We start from the raw sequence: 24408 nt of genomic DNA, 5'->3' as shown, positions 1-24408 counted from the left end.
GGCAGTTTGATTAAGAATTATTTAAGTAATTTTTGCATCGCTGTGGCGGGTCTCAGGGTTAAAAAACTCTGAGTGGATTTACCCAGGGTTTAAAGTATGACTGGGCACAGGGCAACCATCCATATAATCCCCTCTAATGCATGTTTACAGCTCAGTCTGGAAGACTTTTACACATTAATACATTTAAAATGGGACTGTAACAAATAATTAATGCAAGGAAATGATTCTGCCAAACCAATTAACCTGCACCTTATATTGTCACATTAGACACTCCATTGCCTCCCTGCCAATGCAAAAGTTATGACAGCACTTTGCTGAAGTCAAGGTAATCTCAAGATTCTTAACTAACAACAGTATGGAAATTTATAGATAATATGGAATGTGTGTAGGTTTTAATATTTAGATTCAGATATCTTTGATGTACCAAGATTTTGGCAAAAATCTTCAACTCATCAGAGGTCTTCTGATGAAGGAGATGTGGTCAAGCAAGGAAAATTAAGTAAGCTTCCAGCCTCTAGCCAAGCCCCCAAGGAGCTGCCTTAAGTGCATACGTGGTGCAAAGGGATTTCTATCAGCGCTTTACCCCCTCATGAGTATGAGTGCATGTGTGTGTGTGTGTGTGTGTGTGTGTGTGTGTGTGTGTGTGTGTGTGTGTGTGTGTGTGTATCTGTTACACAAGCTGGGATTTCTAGTGAGAGGAAAGCCAGAAAGTGAGACATTGAGTCAGAGGGCTTCTACCTATTTTTAATGGTAGAGCAATGAGTAATGGTCATAATGTTGTTGGTATTTCAAAGACAAATAAAAAAGATGTTGTGGATATCTCAGAAACAAAACAGTGAACAAAATATGTGATGCAAATTTGGAGAAATGGTACAATGTTTCTTAACATGTAAAGAAACTGCATTGTTGTTTTACTCATCGTTGTACCAGGGCATGCGGTGATTTTTTAATAATAGATGTCCTGTGTATACACACATCCATAATCTTTGAGCATAACATTAATTTAAAATGCCAGCACCTGCCTTCCGGCTTGTGTAAGTCTAGGACAACTAATTGTCAAAAATTTGACAGAGGTAATGCAGGACTCAAATATGCTACCAAGACCAGCTGAAATACAAAAGATGGGTTTAATCCAGAAAATATTTTGGAACAGAAAAAGGCAGTCAATATCAGGGAGATGCATCAAAATCAGCAGGCAAAATACAAGGTCAAAAACACGTAAGATCATAAACACGAGACTAAGACGACAAACAAGTCAGGTAAAGGAGGGAACATGACCTAGGGGCTACAACGAACTGACAACAAGACAAGACACGAAACGGGAATATCAGCAGGGCTAATGGGAGTGATCAGAAACAGATGTGGGAAACAAAACCAGGAACCAACTGGACACACATGAGGATGGGCGGGACAGACAAGAGCAGGCAGGAAAACATAACAATTTAAACACACAGAAAAACACAGCTTGGGTGCATGTCAAGTATGAAAGGCATGCTATTCGTGAGGCTGGGGAAGCATGTCTCCGACACCCGGACCATCAGCACTAGATCCCCTCAAGGCTACATTCTTTCCCCTCTGCTCTTCTCCCTGTACACCAACTTCTGCACATCTGGTCACCAATCTCTCAAACTCCTGAAGTTTGCTGACGATACCACCTTCATTGGCCTTACATGTGATGGGGATGAGTTGGCCTACAGGAGGGAGATGGACCTGCTGGCATCATGGTGCAGCAGGAACAACCTGGAGCTCAACGCTCTCAGTGGAGATGATAGTCAACAAAGGAAAGACCCTCCTGCCCTCCCATCATCATCTGTGACACTCCAGTGAACCCTGTAGAGTCCTTCCGCTTCCTGGGCACCACCATCTCCCAGGAGCTCAAATGGGAGCAGAACATCAGCTCCCTCACCAAGAAGGCTCCGCAGAGGATGTATTTCTTGCGGCAGCTGAAGAAGTTTCACCTCTCCATGAAGATGCGGGTGAACTCTACACTGCCAACATTAAATTGATCCTCACATCCTCCATGACAGTGCGGTTTGCTGCAGCCACGGCCAGGGACAAGGCCAAGGCCAAGCTGCAGCGTGTCATCAGCTCTGCGAAGAGGGTGATCGGCTGCAGCGTTCCAGATACTGTTCCACACAAGGACCCGTAGACGTGCAGCCAGAATTGCTGCTGACCCCTCTCATCCCAGCCACAAACTGTTCCAGCCCCTCCCTTCTGGCAAGAGGCTAAGGTCCATCCAGACCAGGACCTCACGCCACAAAAACAGCTTCTTCTCCACTGGAGTCAGCCTCATCAACAAGCCCCCCCCCCCCCCCCCCCCATAACCATCCGCTCCTCACCACTTTGCATCGACAGTTTTCTCTGTGTACTTTGCTCCTTGTATGTACCAACCATATACAGAACCCCTCACCTTAATTGTAAATAGTAAATAGTGTTTTTATATTTTTATTCCTTACTGCTTCTTGTCACCTTTTAATGCACCCGACACCGCGTCAAGTTCCTTGCGTGGTAAACTTTACTACCTGGCAATGAACTACTTTCTGATTCTGATATTATATACTTTGTTATTAGGTACTCTTTAACAGACAGTACTAATTATATTGTTAACCCATTCAGAAAAATTTGTCAAGCCATCAAGTTGCTTGAAATAAATATTTGGAGCGGGGAGATTTCTCTTTCATTGGTAAGATTAGGGTTTAGGTTAAGGTTAGAATTACGGTTAAGATTGGGGTTAGGTTGCACTGTACCCTGTCTCATCTGTATTCCCAATCATACCAGTGGCCTTCACACTCTACCTGTTCATGCAGGGAACGTTTACAGTAATCCTGTCAGACTGTTCTTTCTATCTTTTATTGCAGCTCAATGTTTTTTTTGTTCTCATATTTACCAGAAAGTAACAAAACCAGCGCTTCATTTAACTACTGCTTGATGGCAGTGGGTGAGCATGAGAAATGATACAGCCTGTGTGGCTCCTTCACCGTCTGACAGAAGTGAGACATATTCACAATTTTGATTTCCACTGGGAGAGTCGGCAGAGAGACACTCATTCATCAGAACTACAATAAAGATATATTCTGGTCAATTACATTTCTTCATAAGTAAAAGGAGGGCTGGTATAAAGGAATGCAAAATCACACTGTCCCACCAAATTAAATTCAACCCGTTTGCAGTAATGTTGGTCATCACTGTAATCTAATTATACAAAGACACAAAATTAATCTCCATTTGTTTGTTTGCCTCCTGGGATCAGGATTAAGGGAGTCAGTGAAGTATTACTGGACCCCGGTGAGTTCTCACTAAAGAAGAAAAGAGGAGCTATGAAGCTAAGAAGCAGCTGGGTTTCTGATGATACTTCCTCATGTGACAGGTAATGAAAATGTCACTCAGCAGAAGACAGAAGAGGTAAGAAATTTTAAAAAAGTGATGCATGAATATCATTTGTATGTTTTTGTCTACAGCGTTATCTTTCATTCCACAGCATAAAAGGAAAATATGATAAAAAACAAGACAACAGACTGGAAGTCATTTGTCCTGCTAGCGCTTCAAAGTATTTATTATTCTAAGCACATGCAGTCATTTTCCACCAGGAGCATCTGGCTCTATATCCAGATAACTGTATGCACTCTCAACTGGGAGTGGTCACATTTTCATACTGAGCTTCTCAGAGCTAATTATAATACTGCTTCTCTGCAACTTTCCCTTTGTCTGACTTACAACAGATAAAATCAAATAGACATAATTAAGTATTTTAAAGCCAGTAAAAAATTCCCCATTCAAATGAATCCAAACCAAAATATGTCATAATTTTTTACTACTGGATACAATTGTTGTGATTAAATTAACACACAAGGACTTTAAATGATGAAGCTCCCAAATATACAGAGTCACAGTTCACTCTATTAGTTTATTTGAGCTATTCACTGGCGGTTTTGGGGATGATGTCATAATTTGGCCTCTGTGGTCCTGGATGTATTTTCAGTTTATCTTAAAGACATCGTCTGGAGATGTGTGAGGCCGTAAAACTTTATTGAATGAGAAACATCCATGCAAAGATATTTGTCTCTATTGCCCTTTTTCTACCGCCACTCTTTCAATTAAATCGAATTTACCTCTAATGGGAAATGAGAAGAGAAATTAAAGTATTCATCCTGGAGATTAGCCTCCAGTGGGAAATTATGAATTTGTTGATTCATAAAGTTGTATACATCCTTATAATGCCATTTTGGAAAGACAAGTACAATATGCTATCATTTTATTCCACCACTGACTGATGAGAGAAAGGGTCTGGTCTGACCTGGGAGGACATGCCGTGGCAGGGGTAGAGGATGGCTTTGTCGTCGTCTTCAGAGCCCTGGTCCAGGCAGTAGCCGCTAGCTTTGCTGTTCCTCACCTGAGAGACAACACAATAGGTAATGGCACATGAAAAATGCTTAAAAAACAAAACAAAAACAAAACAAAACACACACATCATATCGGGCAATGGAAGCAGCACAGTCATTGGCATCTGGAGGGCCAGCAGTGGCTCAGTGGTAGAGCAGACGTCTTGAAGACCAGACATTGCACAGCTATCGACAGTTCGATTCCCGCTCCCGCCAAGACGTCCTCCGGAGTGTGAGCTAACGGCTGGAAGTGTCAGCTCACCTCCCATTCACTGCAGAGGCGCCCTTGAGCAAAGCGCAGTCCTCCCTACAAAGGTGCTCGTTTGGGGCGCGATCCCTCACGCGACCCTTCACTCTGCCTCCCCTAATGTACTGTTTGATGTTTACTAAAGGCATGCCTACAGACCCCTAGTGTGGTGTGTTTCATGGGCCTGTACACAACAATGTTTGTATGTATCCATGGTTGAACACCTACTGTATATGCCTGTAACTGTATAAAGTGTGGAGTGAAAAGAACATTTCCCCGTAGGGGATTAATAAAGTGGGCTGTCTTTCTTTCATTAGACCTCAATGGTTATTTGTCTTACCAAGAATTAAACAAGGAAATAATTGATAGTTGGGATAAATTAACTAGTGCATGATACTACAGTCGACCCATATTTCTATTTCTCACTAATTAACACATTAAATTTAGTTCTAGGGTGGCATTGGTCAAAAAGGCCAATGTTGGGCCAAGAATAGTTCCGGAACAATATCTCATTAAAATCTACATCCTGTTCATTTAACTTTGGTTTTATTTTCTGCATGACACAAATAAGATCAATGACATCAAGAGGTGCAGGTGAGCTGGACAGAGACAGACAGGTCATTTTTTCCTTTTAAGACTGTTTTTGCAAAATGAAATTTTCTGTCCCCTGACCGTCAGGATCCAGACTCAGATTCATATTTCAGATTTGTGCTGTACAAAAACGTGATCCAAGCAAGATTTTCTCTTCCATGCACAATTGTTTAAAGCCCATTTAGCAGTTTTGGAACTCATCTGCTTTTATTTAACAACAATTACATGTAAGTCACTCTCTATAGACAAATATCTGCATAAGAATGCAGCTGAAATGCCAATGAAAAGCTAAATGATTCTCAGACTGAAGCCAACAGTTTACGACTCTTTTTTCACTCTACATATGGACTGTTTACCTGCATAATTCCAAATCCCCCTCAAACATGATTGGTCACTACTGCTCGGACTAAAAAGCAAAGAATGCTTCAAAGACCGAAATATTGTCTTTTGCTTGCAGATAACAGATTTTTCTGCTGTATCTTTAGATTCGGCACATAAACAATAGAGCAATACTGATGTCCCCATTGAATGGCAAGAAAAGGGAATAAGCTTTTTTTTTTTTTAATGTCATTGTAATTACAATTATTCCAAAATAATCATGTGAGATCTTCAAGACCCAATAGCTATCTTTGGGGATACATCCCCAAAGATAGCTGAAGACTACGAACATAAACGCAAACTAATTCAACACATTTGCATTTACATGGATTTACTTGAAATTTAAGTATCTTTGCCATAATTAGGCACAGAATAGAATACAGTATTGTTAAAATTTTTAATTTCTGGAATTTAGCTCCCAAACTAACAGTTGGTGTTGTTAAATTAATGTATATGCGAGTTTTTCAATGTTTTAGGTTGCTTGAACCTGACAGGTGTCTCCACTGGCAGTCAGGACCCTTAATTTGAAACTCCTGAACTATAACATGGACAACTGTTGCTGTTATTTCTCCTATCAACTTTAGAAGGGTCACTTGTTTGAAATTAGATCCGAACTATTTTATTGACATTATATGGATATGAAAAATAAAAAAACTTGCTGGCTATTTCCTTCTGCATAAATTTCTACTGCTCCTCCTGTTCAGACAGTACATCCTGCATAATGGATGCTATGGTTACATTTGTGAAAAAATAAATCTAAAACTGATTCCTGTGTGCATGTCACGTCGCCACTTGTCTGCCAGATCAATTGTGGCTTGTTTCCAGAGCAGATTCTAACATCCTCTCAAAGTGATGACCTGGCCCTGGGAGAAAGTTTTCTTGACCAACTGGCATTCTGCCTCTACCTCTAGCACGAAGTGTATATTGAGCAAGAGATTTGCATACATGTGATATGAACACATATGGCTTCATTTCCAGGTTGTGACATATCTATCACACCCTGTTGTCAAGGAAGTTCCTGCTAGCCTGGTTTGGTCAGCATGGCCCACCACAGTATTGATGCTTGTGACAGATGAGACTCACTTCTGCTGTGGCGGCTGTGTGGCAACACAAGTCTTGTAGACACATCAGAAATAGTGCCACTTAAGTGGCTTCTGCTCTGAGGAATCCAATAGCTGGGTGCCACAGCCAAAGCAGGCAGTGGAGGAACCAGCAGAAATTTATGGCACTGATGAATTTTACAGTTTAATGTCGATGTATTCCGATGCTGCACTTTCAGAGCAGAGGGATTATCCTCTGTTTTCCGTTGCTCAAACTGATATGATGAAAGATGGAGCAAACCTGTCTGAGTGTATTCAATTCTTAACACAACATCATCTTTCCCCTACTTTACTCAGCCCAAAGCAATCTAATTGAAATGTAAAACTAATAGAAGGAAATTACATCTAATCTTATGTACTATGTTTCCATAGCAACTTGATCCCTTTACCCTGCTGGTTACTGTGTTGTTATATTCATTTGGTTTTTGGTCATTTATGCCTGTCACTGCAGTCACACTAACTGAAATCATATGTAGCTTTAGCCTTCAAGACGAATGTGTTGCGGTAATAATAAAAAAATAAGAAATAAAAAAACACAATGCAATTTACTCATCAATCATCTGACAGCTGCAGAATCCAAATATCCGCCTCAGAGGATGAACCCCTTCTAAACTTTTCTCTGAAAAACAAGCAGTGTGTTGTTTTGGGCAGCGTTGAGCTCCGTAATCGAAATACAGATCATCATTTAGAAGTGTTAATGTTTTGAGTGGTCAGAAATCTTGTTTGAAGACTTTTACTCACTTCGCCGTATGTGATGGTGTTATTGTAGATCCGCATTTCTGGATAGACGTGTTCAAGGTACCAGCGGAAACTCTGACACTGCAGTCTCCTCCTTAAGGCCAAGCGCTCCGAGACATCCCCAAAATCTACCCCTGGGTTCTGTCAGCAGATTTTGGTTAAAAAGAAGAAAAAAAAGTTTGAGTATGAAACCTGCATTTGGTTAAGAGATAGAAGTTCTTGAGTTATGGGACCTTCGTGGACTTCTTCATTGTGATCATTGCTGAGCAAAGCCTACTCAGCTGCTTGGTCATGAATCCTCGCAGCCATGTCTGCATCCCACATTGATTGTGACACACACACACACACACACACACACACACACACACACACACACACACACACACACACACACACACACACACACACACACACACACACACACACACACACACACACACACACACACACACACACACACACACACACACACACACACACACACGCAATATTAGCTTGTGCATATGCAATGCACTGTTTAAAATAGTATAAATATGCAAAAAAAATGCACTCTGTATGACCACAGAAAACATAAACTCCATGCATATAAAAGCAGCCATGGCCTTCAGATAAATGTAATGCAAAGGCAAACAAAACATACTATTCATCTAGCATGGAAAAGCTGCATGTATGAAACACCTCCAGAAAAATGTCCCTCATCAATGACCCTTTCTACAACCCTCTGCTGAACTCATTTTCAATATCCCTTAAATAGCGATCTTAGCTTAAATGTCTTCTTTTTTCTAACCATAAAGCAGCACTAACAAATGCATTCAATTTCACTATGTTGCTCAGCATTTGGACTTGGGGTCGGTCTCTATGGTAAATGATCAAGTAACTGCCCTCTCAGTGGCAGTGGCAGACCAAAAATTTGTGGTTGTGTGCTCGAGCAGGTGTGTGCGTGTGTGAGGGGGGGGAGTATACGGATAGGGGAAGGGATAATTGTGGTGTTAGGTCTTTGTACTTTACTCAAAATAATGACTCCACAGGACAGATTGGGTAATAACGTGCCATACCACTGTGTTTGTAAATACACCGGAGAGAGGATGTGGCCTGAATGGCTAGTTTGTCCAAGTCTACCTCTTTGCCAACATGCCCTCTATGTTGCATTGAGACACACAATGGTTGTACTGTTACAATGCTATCCATGATGGCACTTACTACTTTCTCAGTGTGTTCTCAATAATGCTTGAGCCAAATGTCTAGCCATCCAGCAGCCATCAGGAGTGTATCAGACCGACGTGTGACTGATACACATCCCCTTATTATTTTTCTCTGAACAGCAGTGTGTTGTTTTGGGCAGCTTTCATGAGCCGTCACTGACGTCCCTTGCTGACAATCATCTCATTCTGTGTGGCTTAAGTGGCAATTAGGATTCAATATCAAAGTCCTTATTGATGAAAGTAGCTGTTTATTTTGCAGCGCATCTCAAAAGAACTGTGAATGCAATTAAGATGAAGTGATGTGCATGAAAATAAACTGATTATAGTTTATCTCTTTCACTCTTTGCACTTCTTATCTGTCTGGACTAAGAAAACATAGTTTCCTCTGCTACTAGTGTGAAGGTCAAATAGCATGGAATCTGAATTTTGAATTTCTGTTGACTTGTGTCTCTGAAGAACCACCAACTGTGAGCCCAAATGTCCAAGTGCAAGATGGGAGGAGGGATTGCAGATGGAGAAAAACTTACGTTCATGGGAATGTTCCAAGCCATGTAGACGTGAGATTTGTATTCATCCATCCACACCTCAGCAGCCCGCAGGGCATTGCGCTTGGCATAGTAATCTATGTCATTGTTGTAGGGCTTCTTGGTGCGTTCGATGTGAGCGACTCGAGCACATGGGAGAACCTCCATACTTCCGCCGCATTGCCATACCTAGAGAGGGGCAGCACAGGGAGTCCATAATGTTTCCACACACACATATATATATATATATATAGATATATATAGAACTATATATATAGATTTGTATACACACACACACACACACACACACACACACACACACACACACACAGACACACCTTCACTGATTATGCATTATGCGAATCTGTGCCAAACTGTGTTAACGTAGCCCAGAAGTTACATGCTTGCAGAATGCCATACGAATGGCGCAGCATGTGGCAATGTCATTCCAGCTCTACAAACTGCCAAGCCTACACCTCCCACAGACTCTTAATGATGATCACCACAGTGTGTAACAGATGTTCTGATCCATTAACTTCTCTGTGAACCCAAAGAGATACCGCATGCATTGTTTTAAAGGACAACACCACCACCAAGATACTTCCCCATTCTAGTCCGGAGCATAGGGTGTCGGGGTGACCGTGTTTATTTAATGTCAAGCAAGTTGTGGTGGAAAGTTTTTAATACAATAAAATAATATAATAAAATAATATCATTTCTTGACCCAAAAATCTAGAGTGTGTGTGTCAAATCTTTCAGCACTTGGGAGAAACGGCCTCAGGAAGTCTCGAGGTCATGAAAGATTCTGCAAGAATCTAATCTGTTTTTAGAAGTGTTTGCGTAAATGTCAGTATCTGTTAATAATTTTGTATGCACTAAATGTCCGCGTGACTGATTAGGTTATGTCATCAGCCATGTGAAACTGTCGACTAGATGTCTCTGCTAACTTCTTGAGGTCATGATGCACCTACTGAAACTGGGGGAAAGATTAGTGGAGAGCAGAGGGAATGAAGTTAAACAACTGATTCGCACCTCCCATAGTTACACCTTAAGAGTATAAAAAGAGATGTGATCCATTTTTTAGTTGGTACTTGAAAGTTTTTTTTCCTGTACCCAGAGTACTTTGCAACAACACACCGGAGGACTTTTTCATCGTCTCCAGAGCTCTCATCATGCTTAGATAAGTATTTGTTGAACTTGTCTGTTTGTTGAACCTGTCTGTCAATATCATCGATGATGTTATTGGACTCATACTCAACCTATTGATGATATTATTGTACTGCTACTCAAACTATACATGACTTGAATTGACAAATATCTTGTATTTTACACTGTCTCCTGTCCTTAAGAAAAAAACGAAACCCCACCACAAAGTAAACACAGCTTATTGGGCTTCAGGAAAGGTTTATAATAAGCTTATCAATGCCAACGTCAAATTTTAACTCAGTCCTGGCGCTTTGCTCCATTAGCTTTGTTGGTCAGTTTAGAGCACAAGTGTCAAACTCAAGGGCCGCGAGCCAAACGTGGCCCGCCACATCATTTTATGTGACCCGAGCATAAAAGGTCAGTGTCTAAAAATAAATCGGTCAAAAATGCGCACTGACCCAAAACTACATGTGTTTAATTAGATATGGAAACTTTATTATTTATCTTCACCAATTAAGATTATTTGCAGACATAAATAAAATGCTTATAATGACTATTTCTAGTAACAGCACAGTGTATGTGGTTTTTCCTAAAAATAAAGTGTAATGTGCATGTTTAATACTGTATGTTAATGGAGCATATCACCTACAAACACTGACTCACTGTTTTGTTCTGCTTTGGTATGAAGAAATAATACATTTCAGGCTTTGCGTATGAAGCCGGGATAAGTAACACACAGACTTCAAATGCAATTTTTTGTGGGTCTTGATTGTGTTCCCCAAATCAAGATATAGTATTGGAAATAATTATAAATGAAATTTAAGGTGTTCAATAAATTTGTTAATTTACCAAAACAAAATACATAGAAAAAAATACGTAACAAAAATACGTAGAAAAATACTACAGTGGCACCTCTGGCTACAGAGAAAATAGACAACATTCATATCAATGCCCTGTATAAATACAACACAGTATTTTAGTCTGTAAACAAAACAAATCATGACCATAATATAGTTAGCAATAGAAACACAGAGCATGAATCCCGAACTCGTCTTCAGTCTCTTACCTAAGTTAAACACACTGAGCTCCGGTAGCACACATGCTAATGTATTCCACTAGCATCAGCAATCCTAAGCTTGGCATCTACACACAAAACATGGTTCTCTGAGAAAATTGTACAACCTTACAATAACAGATGTGTATTTTTTGAAATCTTATCGTTAAACAACCTGTTAACGTCCAGAAATCGTCTCACGGTCGGCACAGGTAACTCAACTCTGTAAAAAACCGGCACGATACCGTTTACTTCCGGTATTTTCCCAGAAAGCGCGCGTCTCCCAGAGACCGTCACTCTGCCCCCTGCTGTCCAAAGTTAATTCTTACTGCAAGACTACTACAACTGAGAATATATTAATTACAGTGGTTTTTATTCCCTGAGTATCTTTAAATAGTTTTACCACCTGGTTACACGTATGAAGATATATTTGAATGATCAAATGTTCACCTTTGTTCATAAAATGCACCTATTGCATAAAGTCTCATTAATAAAGCATTGAGGGGTCTTTTCTATGATATCTTTTTAGTACAGAGCAGAGGTCCCCAACCTTTTTTGGGCCACGGACCGGTTTCATCTAAGACAAAATTTTCACAGACCGGCCTTCATTTGCTCAATAATCGTTAATAATACCAGGACAGCTGTAATCTAATAATAAATCGTCAGCAGTGGTTTAAATTGCAGACATCAACAGACAATAAACAACCTTTTTTCATGAACTGATAATATCTCTGTAAACAAAATAATTGTCAGAAATAATTATATTAAAAGGGCGGCACAGTGGCGCAGTGGTTAGCGCTGCCGCCTCACAACAACGGACTCGGGTTCGAGTCCCACTTTGTGCGGAGTTCGCATACTCTCCCCGTGTCTGCGTGGGTTCTCTCCAGGTTCTCCGGCTTCCTCCCACCTCCAAAAGCATGCACTTCAGGTTGATTGGCCATTCCAAATTGCCCGTAGGAATGACTGTGTGTGCATGGTTGTGTGTCTTTGTGTGTGGCTCTGCGGTGCACTGGCGTTGTGCCCGGAGTGTCCCCCGCCCTCACGCCCTATGCTGCCAAGATAGGCTCCGGCTCCCCGTGACCCGCTGCGGCGGATACAGCAGTGGTAATCTGACTGAATTATATTAAAAACTCGATTCAAGTAACTGCACTGATGAGCTTTTTTAAAAAAATATAGGGACTTACAATCAGTGCATTCGACGTAGGATAAATACTGATCATGTCCAATAGAAGGGTGAACAAGTCAATCAAATAATAAAATTATAATAATGAAAATTAGTGGTTGAGGGCCGCTGATCTAGGGGTACCGAGAGACAATGACACCTGAAGTGTGTTCTGACGTCTGGCGTTCTCCGCAATTTGGTTTTCTTTATGGTCACTTCAGAAAATCCCGCTTCACAAAGACATGAGGTTGGAAATGAAAGCAGGGTTTTCGATACTTTTTGGGTGATATCAGGATAATCTGCCTTGACTTTAATGTGGAACACTGGTGCAGTTGTGGGCACTTAATTTAGGGGTAACAGCTGATAAACTGTCAAGGGGGGCAGATGCATGCATTCGTCTGTGCGTCATTTCGCACAGACGTCACTTTTCAAAATAAAGAATCTTTAGACTGGTAATCAATAAAAAAAGAAAGTCAAACGTTCTGTGCCTCCCGGTACCCAATATCCCGCGACCAGGTACCGGGTCGCAACCCGGTGGTTGGGGACGACTGACATAAACAGATGTAACAAAAAATCGGGTAATTTTTACAAAATAAAACATCTTTCAGACTCAGAAATAAATAAAATTGAAGTAATGTAAATTATTTTTTCTTTCTGTGCAGCCCGGTACCAAATGACCCATGGATCGTTACTGGTCTGCAGCACGGGGTTGAGGACCTCTGAGTACACACAGATTTTAACTAGGCAGTGATGCTGACACATTTACATGGGGATCATCACCAAGCTTCGCTGCCTCGCTCTGATGAAATTCAGGCTGAGCTGCACCACTGTGTTCTCCTTTGAGCAGGAAAGATGTTCGAAACTGTAAGCCTTAAAGCCAACCGTCCTGCATTCACAGAAAAAGACAGTATCAACACTTACTCAGTGTTAATTATCTTAATTTACATGTTCCTATAATGCTCAGGGGGTTGTGTTCAGTCTTATGCTAATAAAGACAGCGACTCTCTCTTTAGTGCCCTATAACGGTGGTGAGGTAGTTTGTGAAGGACCCCTCCATTGATTGGACAACCCATCATCTTCACATGCTGACCAGTGACTCTGATCTAAATAAAAAAATCTTAGTACTTTGGAGTGGGCTTTGCCTGACTCATGGCTGCCAATGAAAAGCACATTTTTTCCACAGCAGCCTTTGAGCTTTGTGCATTTATGGGGGCGTAAGTGCAATACCTTTCTAATGGTGAGTCTTCAGTCCTTGCTGTTTCCACCCATCACCTAGCAGCAATTCCATTTCTTTTTGGTTTCTATATCCAGGTTGTCCTTGTCTAGATCAATACTGTGCGTGTGTGTTAAGTGCTGGGGGATGTGCGAATGGAGTGCTCATGGATAATTGAAAATGTGTATATGTCTAATTGAAGTTAGCAGGTTGCCCGGCACTAAAAGCAAATTGAAAATCAATATTTTCTTAGCAACTATTTCCAGAAGGTCAGGAATGTTATGGCTGCTGTAACTAACAGGCCTCACAGAGCAGCTTTGGGCATAATCATATGTTTTCCATTCAGTAACAAGGGAATTTGATGTTCTTAGTTACATTCTGGTAGTGTCAGAAATGTCAGCGGTTCAGTGCACCACTGTGCCGCCAATAGCTGATGATGAAACTGTGGGTCTGTAATCATCTCAATAAGCATAATACCTTTTAATTACATGCCACAACATGCGGTGCTATTAATCATATAGAGGTAAACCACAAGAAACAGAAATCCAACGAGGAAAAATGCTATATTTACTGCCAATTGCATTAGCTGTGGGGGTTGGCTGAGATTCAGAAAAGGAAGAAAACAAAGAAAAGGATAAACAGAGTTATTGAAGTTCCTTCCTACAAGAAAAGCTCTTTGTACCTTTGGGAACAGGGTAGCATCTCAGAGATCGTCTGTACTCCAGCTGTATGTGTTTTATCTTGTGCAGTTTTACCTTTCTTGTTTCATCCCTCAGTATAATTAGTACAACTGATTGTGTCGATTGTGCGTTTGTGCAGGACGTGCAAGTAGGAGGGAAAAAACATTTCAACTACTAAAATCACATAATGTCACAGGATATGGATGAACAGGACATTTTTGGAAAAATCTCACATGTATTATTCCTATTTGTTCTTGTGTTTTCAGTGTTTCACATTTTCTTGAAATTGTGAAGTCCTTCTGAGAGTCACTGGACTTGCCTGTGTTGATATGAGCATGAGGGTAGAGCTGCTGGGGTACTTCACACCCGTATAATGACAGGTTCAAAATAAACCTTCCACATTCCACCTTCTGCCTTCTCAGTAAAGGGAGCAAACCTATGGAACTCTTTGCCCACGGTTCTAAAACTAGAGACAGACGGTAATGTGTTCTACAGAGGGCTCAAACTATGATCAAAATCAAATCAACTGTGCTCACATGTATAGCCTCTAACTGGTTAATAAATTATGTTTACTTTTGTACTGAAGTTTATGTAATGTATTGAAACATTGCTGTAAATATTAACAGAATGTATTATCTTTTGTACTTGATTGGGTGTTTCTTTTTAACTATAGTGATATTGTTTTTCTATTTGTATTCTTTTGTTTTTTAGAAAAGTCTCCCATGGACAAGTGGTGAAAATTAGCACTCATGCTAACACACTGTAAACTGACGCATCTACGAGTTGTGCAACTGTGCAATGAGCAACGTGTTTGTTATGTCCATGTCAAATAAATAAACATAAAAATAAACATAAACATAAGAGGCATACCCGCCACTTCCTAAAAATGCATGATTATGTTTGTTTTGAGTTGAACATTCACATTTCTGAGGGCCAAACTAAAAGCGAATTCAGATGTTACACTGTTACAATTTTCCAAAAGTTGATAGAGGAGTTCATTTTTGTAGGTGATGCATGTTGTTTTTTTGACTATTTTGTTTTTCGTTGAGAAGGATATTTTTTTTATAATGTGCAGCTAATGTAGATGTAACCATTCACTAGATTATCACCTCTTTGTCCAATTTCATTCTCCGTTTCATTGGATTTCACCAGCTTCAGGGTCCTTTATGGCTCCCCTGTAGATGTGGAATGAGTAAGAATGTTTCAAGGCATAGGAGAACATCCATTTTCAACTTACAGGAGACTGAGAAAATGTCTTCCTTGACTGAACAAGACACAACCTTGACAAATTTCGCCTTGCCAGTCTTGAGGGTTATCAGTGCTGACTTTTTTTAAAACTAGCGAAATTCACTTGACTCGTAATTCAGAGAGGAACAGATTAGTTTAAACAGGACTCCTAGGAGGATAATTATGAACTAATCAATGTGTCTTCTTTTTCGGTGTGTCGACAGTTAACCTCTTATTCAAGAGGCTTCCTCATTTATAACTGACAGATGGAGGATTCTGGGTTCTTAACCTTCAGTGAGGTCAAACACACCTGAGAGTAATTAAGGACACATGTGTGACTCCCCCCGCACCTTTGTGAGTTCTGCGGGTCAGTGAGGTCATAAGTGGTTTGTGTACCTATTTGTTTGAATTGATAGGGTCACAAGGTTGTGAAGATAATGTCTGGGGAAGGATGTTAGGTCTACACTGATAGATGATGGCATTTGGAGACGGCTGTTCCAGTTTGGATTCCTTCACTGCTCGTGGTCCAGAACCTATCCTAGGGTGCTTTAACAGAGTCTGTTCAAGGCGGGGCTGTTCATACCTACATTACAAATGGTACAAAAGCACGATTTGAGGAAACTGTATGTTCAATCTCTGCTGAGAGCAAAGGTAGTAACATTACCGTATTGGGCATCCCGTAAGTGAAAAATCCAAAATGCAGCTAGAAGCATTAGCAGTTAGCACAAACAAAATGAGACCAACCAAAAGTGTCTTCATGTTCAAATACAGTGTGATGAGTCCCTCCTGCTCCAAACAGAGAGCTGATAATCATCAAGTAGGAAGAAAGTGAAATCAGTGTTGGTGTTGTCATATTTCTTTGTTTACAAAGCACTTACTTTCTGCTTAACCTCTTTAGAGTACCATGACCCAGATAAACATAAAGATTTCATGGTGCTATCCTGCAGACTGCATCTTCATAAAACAGATTTCTGTAATCAATCAAGTGATCATATAGTGATAACAAGTACATGTGCTTATTTTTGCGCCACAGAAGATACATCAAAGAGCAGCACGGTGCTGCAGTGGGTAGCGGTGTTGCCTCATAGCAAGAAGGTGGGTTTAATTGCACTTGGGACACTTCCATGCCTGTGTGGGTTCTCTCTGAGTTCTCTCGCTTTCTCCTACCTCCAAAACCATGCAGCTGAGTTTAACTGATCATGCACAATTGTTTGTATGTGTGAGCATGAATGTTTGTCTGTCTATGTGTGGCCCTGTGATGATCTGGCATCTCATCCAGGGTGTATCCCTGCTTTTTGCTGTAGTCAGCTGGGTTAGGCATGTACTCCGGATAAACGTTGACGATGAGACAATTACAATGGACGGAAGACACATTAAGGCCACACAGTTTCTAATGATCCTGCACAATTAGAAATAGCTGGTCGATTGATGCAATTATTTGGGCTGAACAAATTTAGTTTTGCTCTGTGATGCGCTGGTGACGCTGTCCGGAGCGTACCCCGCCTCACACCTGTAGTCAGGTGGGATAGGCTCCAGTAACACCCGTGACTTGCAAGGCAAGACAGACAATTACACTCATCTCATCTTCAAGAAAATGAGTGGACGGATGAAAATTGAGCTGTTTTATACAAAGGGAGATGACTGAATCTACTATCTCTCATCTTAGTGTAAAAATATTAACATATGGATCTTATAGACTTTGTGCATGATATGACGAAAAGAAAAATTAAAGAAGCGCTGACTAGTACAATAAAAAGGAAACAATGTTTTAAAACCTTTCATCTCCACTGACGTCCTATGCATACCTCCCACAGTGCATTGTTGTGGAGTCCATCTGGATGTGACCCATGTCCCTCACATCATTAAAAAAGGGGCTCTTAACACAGAGCATTTTGATATCATTGTAATGCTAATTTAATTTAATTGTCCCTGTACGTGCAGTTAGTTAATTGCAGCCAAACCATTTGTGTGACAAGCTCCACAGGACTACAAAAAACATCAGCCATAAGGAACATTAAAGCTATTAACAGCAGTTAACAGATTCCCATTACCACCCATACACACTACAACCACTAAACTGGGAAAACGCTGCACATAGAGGCTAGTGGCAAACAAGCAGTTCTGCCTCACAGCTGCATAGCATCATGAGCCAGACAAAGAGCAGTTTGCTATCCTATGGTGATTTATAGAACACAGAGCAGCTAGAATTTCTTGGACACAGATGCTTCACACGACTTCAATGTAGCAATTTAGGAGATCTTTACAATCACAAGGTAAACATCAAATTTTGGCAGTAACACTCAACTATTGGACCAACTGTGAAATATACAGTACCTCTTTTCTTCATTGTCCTGAGTAAAGCTATTATTCATTTTCTTGAGTAAAGCAGAGGAATGATAGACCCTGGATAATTCACCAGTACATTGTAAGGCCACACAGAAAAATTGACTTTGCTTCAGTTTTGACCATTCTATTCATCCCCAAGTCCAAGTGGATATCATGTTCCAGAACACCTGTATCATTAGTACGTTCACAAGAATTAAATTCAGGAAGCAGTCCTGGATGAATGGTGCATGACTTCAGGTCAGTGTAAAAAGCTTTCTGACTACTAGACCTTACAAGTATCCAATAATAAAATGACCCTACACACAGATAATGCTACTACGTTGTTTGACGTTGTAATTTCTACCTGTATTTATTAAAACAATAGCACAACTATACTTTTTTTTGGAAGTGCTTGTTTTTATTCCCATTAATGTAATTTTCTTAAAGTGGATTTTTTTTTTTCCTTTAGAACCAATTCTAGTGGAATACAGTAGGAAATACTTCAACATGAAACAAAGTGGCTGCAGGTCATTGCAAAAATGTATCATAGTTATTAGTTTATTAAAAATGTATTAATGCTTAAAGTATTAATCTGATGCCTTCAAGTTCAGACTATTTCATGTGGCACAATTACTCACTACAACCTATAGCACTTCCTTTAATAAACCCACTGAAAACAGCTCCTGATCATCTATCCCAACATTGCAATCGTTACTGAAACTGCAATTATGATGTTACCAATTACAAAGATCTTCTAAGGCGGCAGTGGAAATGAAGAACAGGGCTAAGTAGAAAGAGGAAGACGATCAGTGGAGCCACTCTGAGGTGTTTCTTTGTGCTTAACTTATTTCACAGACCTGGAGGAAACTTTGCTTGCAGCATTAACAACTCCCAGGTTTGCCCAGCTGAGTGCAGCAGTATGGCCTGGGGCCAACAGGAGTTTCCAAGTTTTTCCATCATCAGCAGCTCTTGCCCGAAACACATGAATGTGAAGACGTGGGGATGTAAGTCTGAACTCAGATAACGGGGAGCTATTTCACTGTTCACTTAAGTACTGACTGAGTCACTGGCTGTAATGACACTTTCAAAAACAAGTCATAACATACTGTACAGTGCCATAATATACACACATCCCCTGGCATGTGTAGGCATCAAATCACATGCTTGATGTAAAAAAGGTTAATTTACTAATCTCAGTGAAAACAAGAACCAATGCAGTCACAGTGCACCACCCCCCGATACCCCTGAATTCAAAATTTTACCTTGACCTACTTCCATAGGTCAAAATACCCTGACCTACTTGCTTAGGTCAAAGATCAAAGCTAGTGCTTTGACCTACTTTCAGAGATCAAAGCAGTAGCTTTGATCTACGGTCTTACACTGGCCTTCTCCCTCGTCTTTATATCTTAAAGGGACAGTAAAGTTAATTTTAAGTGACATATGTTATTCATCATTATGAAAAATAGAAGAAAAAATAAATTTTATATGTGTAGCATCATCCGTTTGGTCAAAAAAGCTTAAAATCTGCGCCGCAGCAGCTTCTGCGTTCAGTGGTCACGTGGGCATCATACGTCACTGGCACCCAAAGTAGCTTAGCAGCCATAAGAAACAATGCAACTCTAGACGCAATTAACTCCAAAACTATCATGGTTATCTGCGCGGTGAACGGCTGTGTCAACAGATCAGCAAGAAGAGACAAAGACAGGAACCTGTCGTTCTTTAGAATAACTTCTGAGAAACTAGGAAGGAGATGGAGAGCAAGGATAAATCGGGTCAAAATGACCCAGGATCAGAAGATCTTCATGAACACTTTACCTTGGAGGAATTCAAAGAGATTTGAAGGTAAGATCGTTTTCAGACAACCCATAGTATTTATTCTGAATTCACAAGGTTTAGTGGATAATCAGTTAATGTCTGGAGCTACTGTATAAATGTTATTACCAGATTAGCATGTGATTATGGCACTCCAGAAAAATAAACAATATCAAACGTGATAGACAGAGAAATGATGGGGTTCCTTTCCCCCTTGTTAGTCATTTACAACAACTACCTCAGATTTCGGGGGTTTATCTCCTTGATTTGGTTTACTTTGTGGATGGAAAAGTTAATTGCGCTAAAGATGCTAACGCGCTAGCCCGTCAATTGGATTTTCCTTATTATGTTAGCATTGAGCTAACCGCTATTTATTACTGTTGGACTGTGTGGAATTAATAACAACTCTACTTTAACCATTACAGTAAATTTATTTGAAAGTCCATCTCTCTTCCATTGAAAGTAGAGTTTATTACCAGGAAATAGTGACAAAATATAATAAATATTATGCAGAGGTAATTCAGATATATTGGTATTGATATACTGTATATATATAATATATATAATATTTTGATATAATATTTTCATTATCAGTATAACAGCAGTAGTTCACTTATTTCTAAATGCAGAGACTTTAAAGGGATTAATATTTCATAAGTATACATACAAGTATACTTATAAGTATACTGTACTTGTATGTATATTAATTTGGCAGTGGCTGAAAGGTGAGCTGACACGTCCCACTGAGCTGACAGTAGGAGTATAAAAGCGTAAAGGTAATTTCCCAATTGTATGGACATTAAAGTGATTTAATCTTTAATCTTAATACTTGCACACCCTCATAGATTTCAGTTAATATGTATTTATGTATTTATTTGAAAATGTCACTCTACATGGAAATGTTTCGGATCATGGTGTATTATAATTATTTTGCAGATGGGTCATGAAGGACTCCCTTCATCAGACACCTCAGCCACACAGCAGAACCCAACCTCCGATTTCAGCTCTACCATATCAGAGAATTCAACCTGAAGTGCATGACATGCATAATCTGAGTACTTTATTCTTTAAAAGACAATTATACATTAAGGTTTTTCCTCTTCCAGAATGAATGTATTTGATGTATGATTTTATTTAGGCTAGCAAAGGTGGCCTGTATGTGTTGGAGCTTTAAAATGAAATGTGTTCTCAAGTAAAATGTTACTGCACTTTTTACAATACACATTTGTCTTTTATCATCATTCTATCAATCAGTAATTGAATAGAGAAGTAGCCACTTGTGAAATATTAATCCCTTTAAAGTCTGCATTTAGAAATAAGTGAACTACTGCTGTTATACTGATAATGAAAATATTATGCACTCAATGAAAAGTACAGGTGATAGCAATATAATAACATAATCATATACATAATTATTTATACAATTTGATATATTATTTTCATTTATGATGCTGTAATACAACACAACACACAAAACAGTTGTGAAAATAACACAAATAGGTCAAACACCTTATTTTTTATTCATAAACACTTGATTTCTTTATAGATATGAATGACAACAGAAAATATTAAATTCTAATTGCAACAGTTTATATCCAGTTTCAGGTTACATTCTTTGCTATTGTAGAATCAAGATATCAGAGTCACATGTTCAGGCACCTGGGTTCAGGCCATAAATCACTGGCCCTCAGCCTCCTTGTGTCCTGTGTAGATGCTGTCCTCTGGATACATGGATCTAATGGCGTCCTTCATGCATGATAGCACTACCTCCCTGTTGCTCTTTCCTAAACGTTGGTAGATGTAGTAGGTGAACTGGGTGTAGGCTAACCATCTGATAGTACTGTATGGGATGGGTCTGACATAAGGATTAGATCTCATGTCTCTCATCCTTAGATAGACCGTCTCCAGGGTGTCCCTGTGCAGCACAACTGGATCGATGGATTCTAAGTACCCGTTGCAAATAAAAAAAATAAAATGCCACTAAGCCTTTTTTTTAAATTATGTACTTCAAATACAGACCCGGTTCATCAAAACTTTTCTGGAGTTGGGTGTAAGCTCTAGTAATTTCTGAATTTTAATATACAGTATATCAATACCAATATATCTGAATTACCTCTGCATAATATTTATTATATTTTGTCACTATTTCCTGGTAATAAACTCTACTTTCAATGGAAGAGAGATGGACTTTCAAATAAATTTACTGTAATGGTTAAAGTAGAGTTGTTATTAATTCCACACAGTCCAACACTAATAAATAGCGGTTAGCTCAATGCTACCATAATAAGGAAAATCCAATTGACGGGCTAGCGCGTTAGCATCTTTAGCGCAATTAACTTTTCCATCCACAAAGTAAACCAAATCAAGGAGATAAACCCCCGAAATCTGAGGTAGTTGTTGTAAATGACTAACAAGGGGGAAAGGAACCCCATCATATCTCTGTCTATCACGTTTGATATTGTTTATTTTTCTGGAGTGCCATAATCACATGCTAATCTGGTAATAACAACATTTATACAGTAGCTCCAGACATTAATTGATTATCCACTAAACCTTGTGAATTCAGAATAAATACTATGGGTTGTCTGAAAACGATCTTACCTTCAAATCTCTTTGAATTCCTCCAAGGTTAAGTGTTCATGAAGATCCTCGGATCCATCTCCTTCCTAGTTTCTCAGAAGTTATTCTAAAGAACGACAGGTTCCTGTCTTTGTCTCTTCTTGCTGATCTGTTGACACAACCGTTCACCTCGCAGATAACCATGATAGTTTTGTAGTTAATCACGTCTAGAGTTGCATTGTTTCTTATGGCTGCTAAGCTAGTTTGGGCGCCAGTGACGTACGATACCCACGTGACCACTGAACGCAGAAGCTGCTGCAGCGCAGATTTTAAGCTTTTTTGACCAAACGGATGATGCTACACATATAAAATGTATTTTTTCTTCTATTTTTCATAATGATGAATAACATATATGTCACTTAAAATTAACTTAACTGTCCCTTTAATCAATTCCTGAATGTACAACAGTTAAAATTTGACCTTAACCTAGTTTTCTCAAGGTCAAAGTCATCATCTCATTTTCATTACCTTTGCCACCCGAGTAATGTTTTTTGTTTCATCATTTGTTGTGAAGATATTTGGAAAACTTGCTCATCTCAATAAATGGTAAAAACATTGAAAAATTAAATTGTACCACATTTCTTGGAATTAAAATTGACGAACACCTCAACTTTAAAAATCATATTGATCACCTGGTGAATAAATTATCCAAATATGTTGGTTTGTTTTATAACTTGAGACACTTTCTTCCACTTGAAGCACTTTTAATTTTGTACCAATCCCTTTTCGAACCTCATCTAAATTACTGTAATGTGGTCTGGTGCAATACAATTCCCAGCCATCTTTCCAAATTACAAGTCCTTCAAAAAAAGGCCATTCGAGTGATCTCTTGGACTAAGTTTAACAGCCCCACTGATTCCTTTTTCTGTAAATATAGGCTTCTGAAACTCACTGAGTGCAACTTATTTCAAAATGCGTGTATGATGTGCATTGTAGTTAATCGACCTGAGGACAGACTGGCTCCGCTCATTCCTGTCTCTACACCTGCTCATGCCCACAACACCAAATGACAAAACTACAGTGCACAAGCTTTAGTGTGATGTGTAAAAGCCCACAGGTTTGGAACGAGCTGGACACAGACATTAAAGCTGCATCATCTCTGTTCATTTTTAAAAAGAAATTAATAACGGAGCTCTTAAGAAACTATAATAAACAGGAGCTGTTGCTTTGACCAGTAACTTTGAAAAGTCGAGGTGATGCTTTGACAATTCAAAGTATTAACTTTGAATTGTCAAATTTAATACTTCGACCATTCATAAGTCTAAGTATTAACTTGGAAATAAAAAAATTAATTAATTTTAAAAAAAAGTAATATAATGTTTACAATAAAATCTGTACTTTTATAAATTACATAGGATACACATGATACCTAAAGTAAAGTAGGCAATTAAAATGTATGTAGGAAAGATAGGTATGTTTTAGTCGGTAGGTAAGCTTAGGTAGGTACAGGTTAGATAAGCACTTTATGTTTGTTTTAAATATTGTTTATTGTTGTGGGCCCCATACATAAGCTAAATGCTGCTTCAAGGGTGTCCCATTTACAAATATGCATTGCCACCTATTGTATGTGAACAAATTTGTAATGTTTTTAATATATATTTGTAATAAAATGAACTGAACTGAACTGGTGGACTAACGGACGGACGGACGAACAGTATAGCGGATTTGCTTTGAAGTAGGATGTAAAAACTGAGTCTGTAATTTAATAAAACGGAAAAAAAACCATCACTTTAGGTGTCAATCCTAAAGTCACAGAATGCGTGAACCTCTCTGGACGGTTTTTAATTGATTGTCAGTCTACTTATTGCTTACTGGTTCCTCGTTTAAAAAGCTTCAAAGCTTCAATCCCTCTTGTTATTGTTCCTCTCAACACAGAGCAGAAAACAATTAGCACAGTATTTTTCCTCCAATAGTGACAGAACACTTCAGATTAAGTGTACATAACTCATCTCTTTATTTTCAAGCATCACCATTTATTAATTGTCCTCTCGAGCTGGCAAATTTGATGAAA

The 24408-nt window shown here is 39.3% G+C and overlaps 1 protein-coding gene across 1 annotated transcript in view; it reads right to left on the bottom strand.

Annotated features, from left to right (window-relative positions):
* galnt9 (polypeptide N-acetylgalactosaminyltransferase 9) overlaps positions 1–24408 on the bottom strand; it is a 129769-nt gene that overhangs the window by 3263 nt on the left and 102098 nt on the right. Inside the window, exons 7-9 of the mRNA XM_068311164.1 lie at positions 9163–9348; positions 7437–7574; positions 4295–4390 (exon numbers count right to left, since the gene is read on the bottom strand). Coding sequence (XP_068167265.1) covers positions 4295–4390; positions 7437–7574; positions 9163–9348 — 420 coding nt within the window. The remainder of the gene's footprint in view (positions 1–4294; positions 4391–7436; positions 7575–9162; positions 9349–24408) is intronic.

Source organism: Antennarius striatus, chromosome 3 (genome assembly GCF_040054535.1).
Source record: "Antennarius striatus isolate MH-2024 chromosome 3, ASM4005453v1, whole genome shotgun sequence".
In the NCBI taxonomy this organism is placed as follows: Eukaryota; Metazoa; Chordata; class Actinopteri; order Lophiiformes; family Antennariidae; genus Antennarius; species Antennarius striatus.
This window is presented reverse-complemented; position numbering and strand designations above follow the sequence as displayed.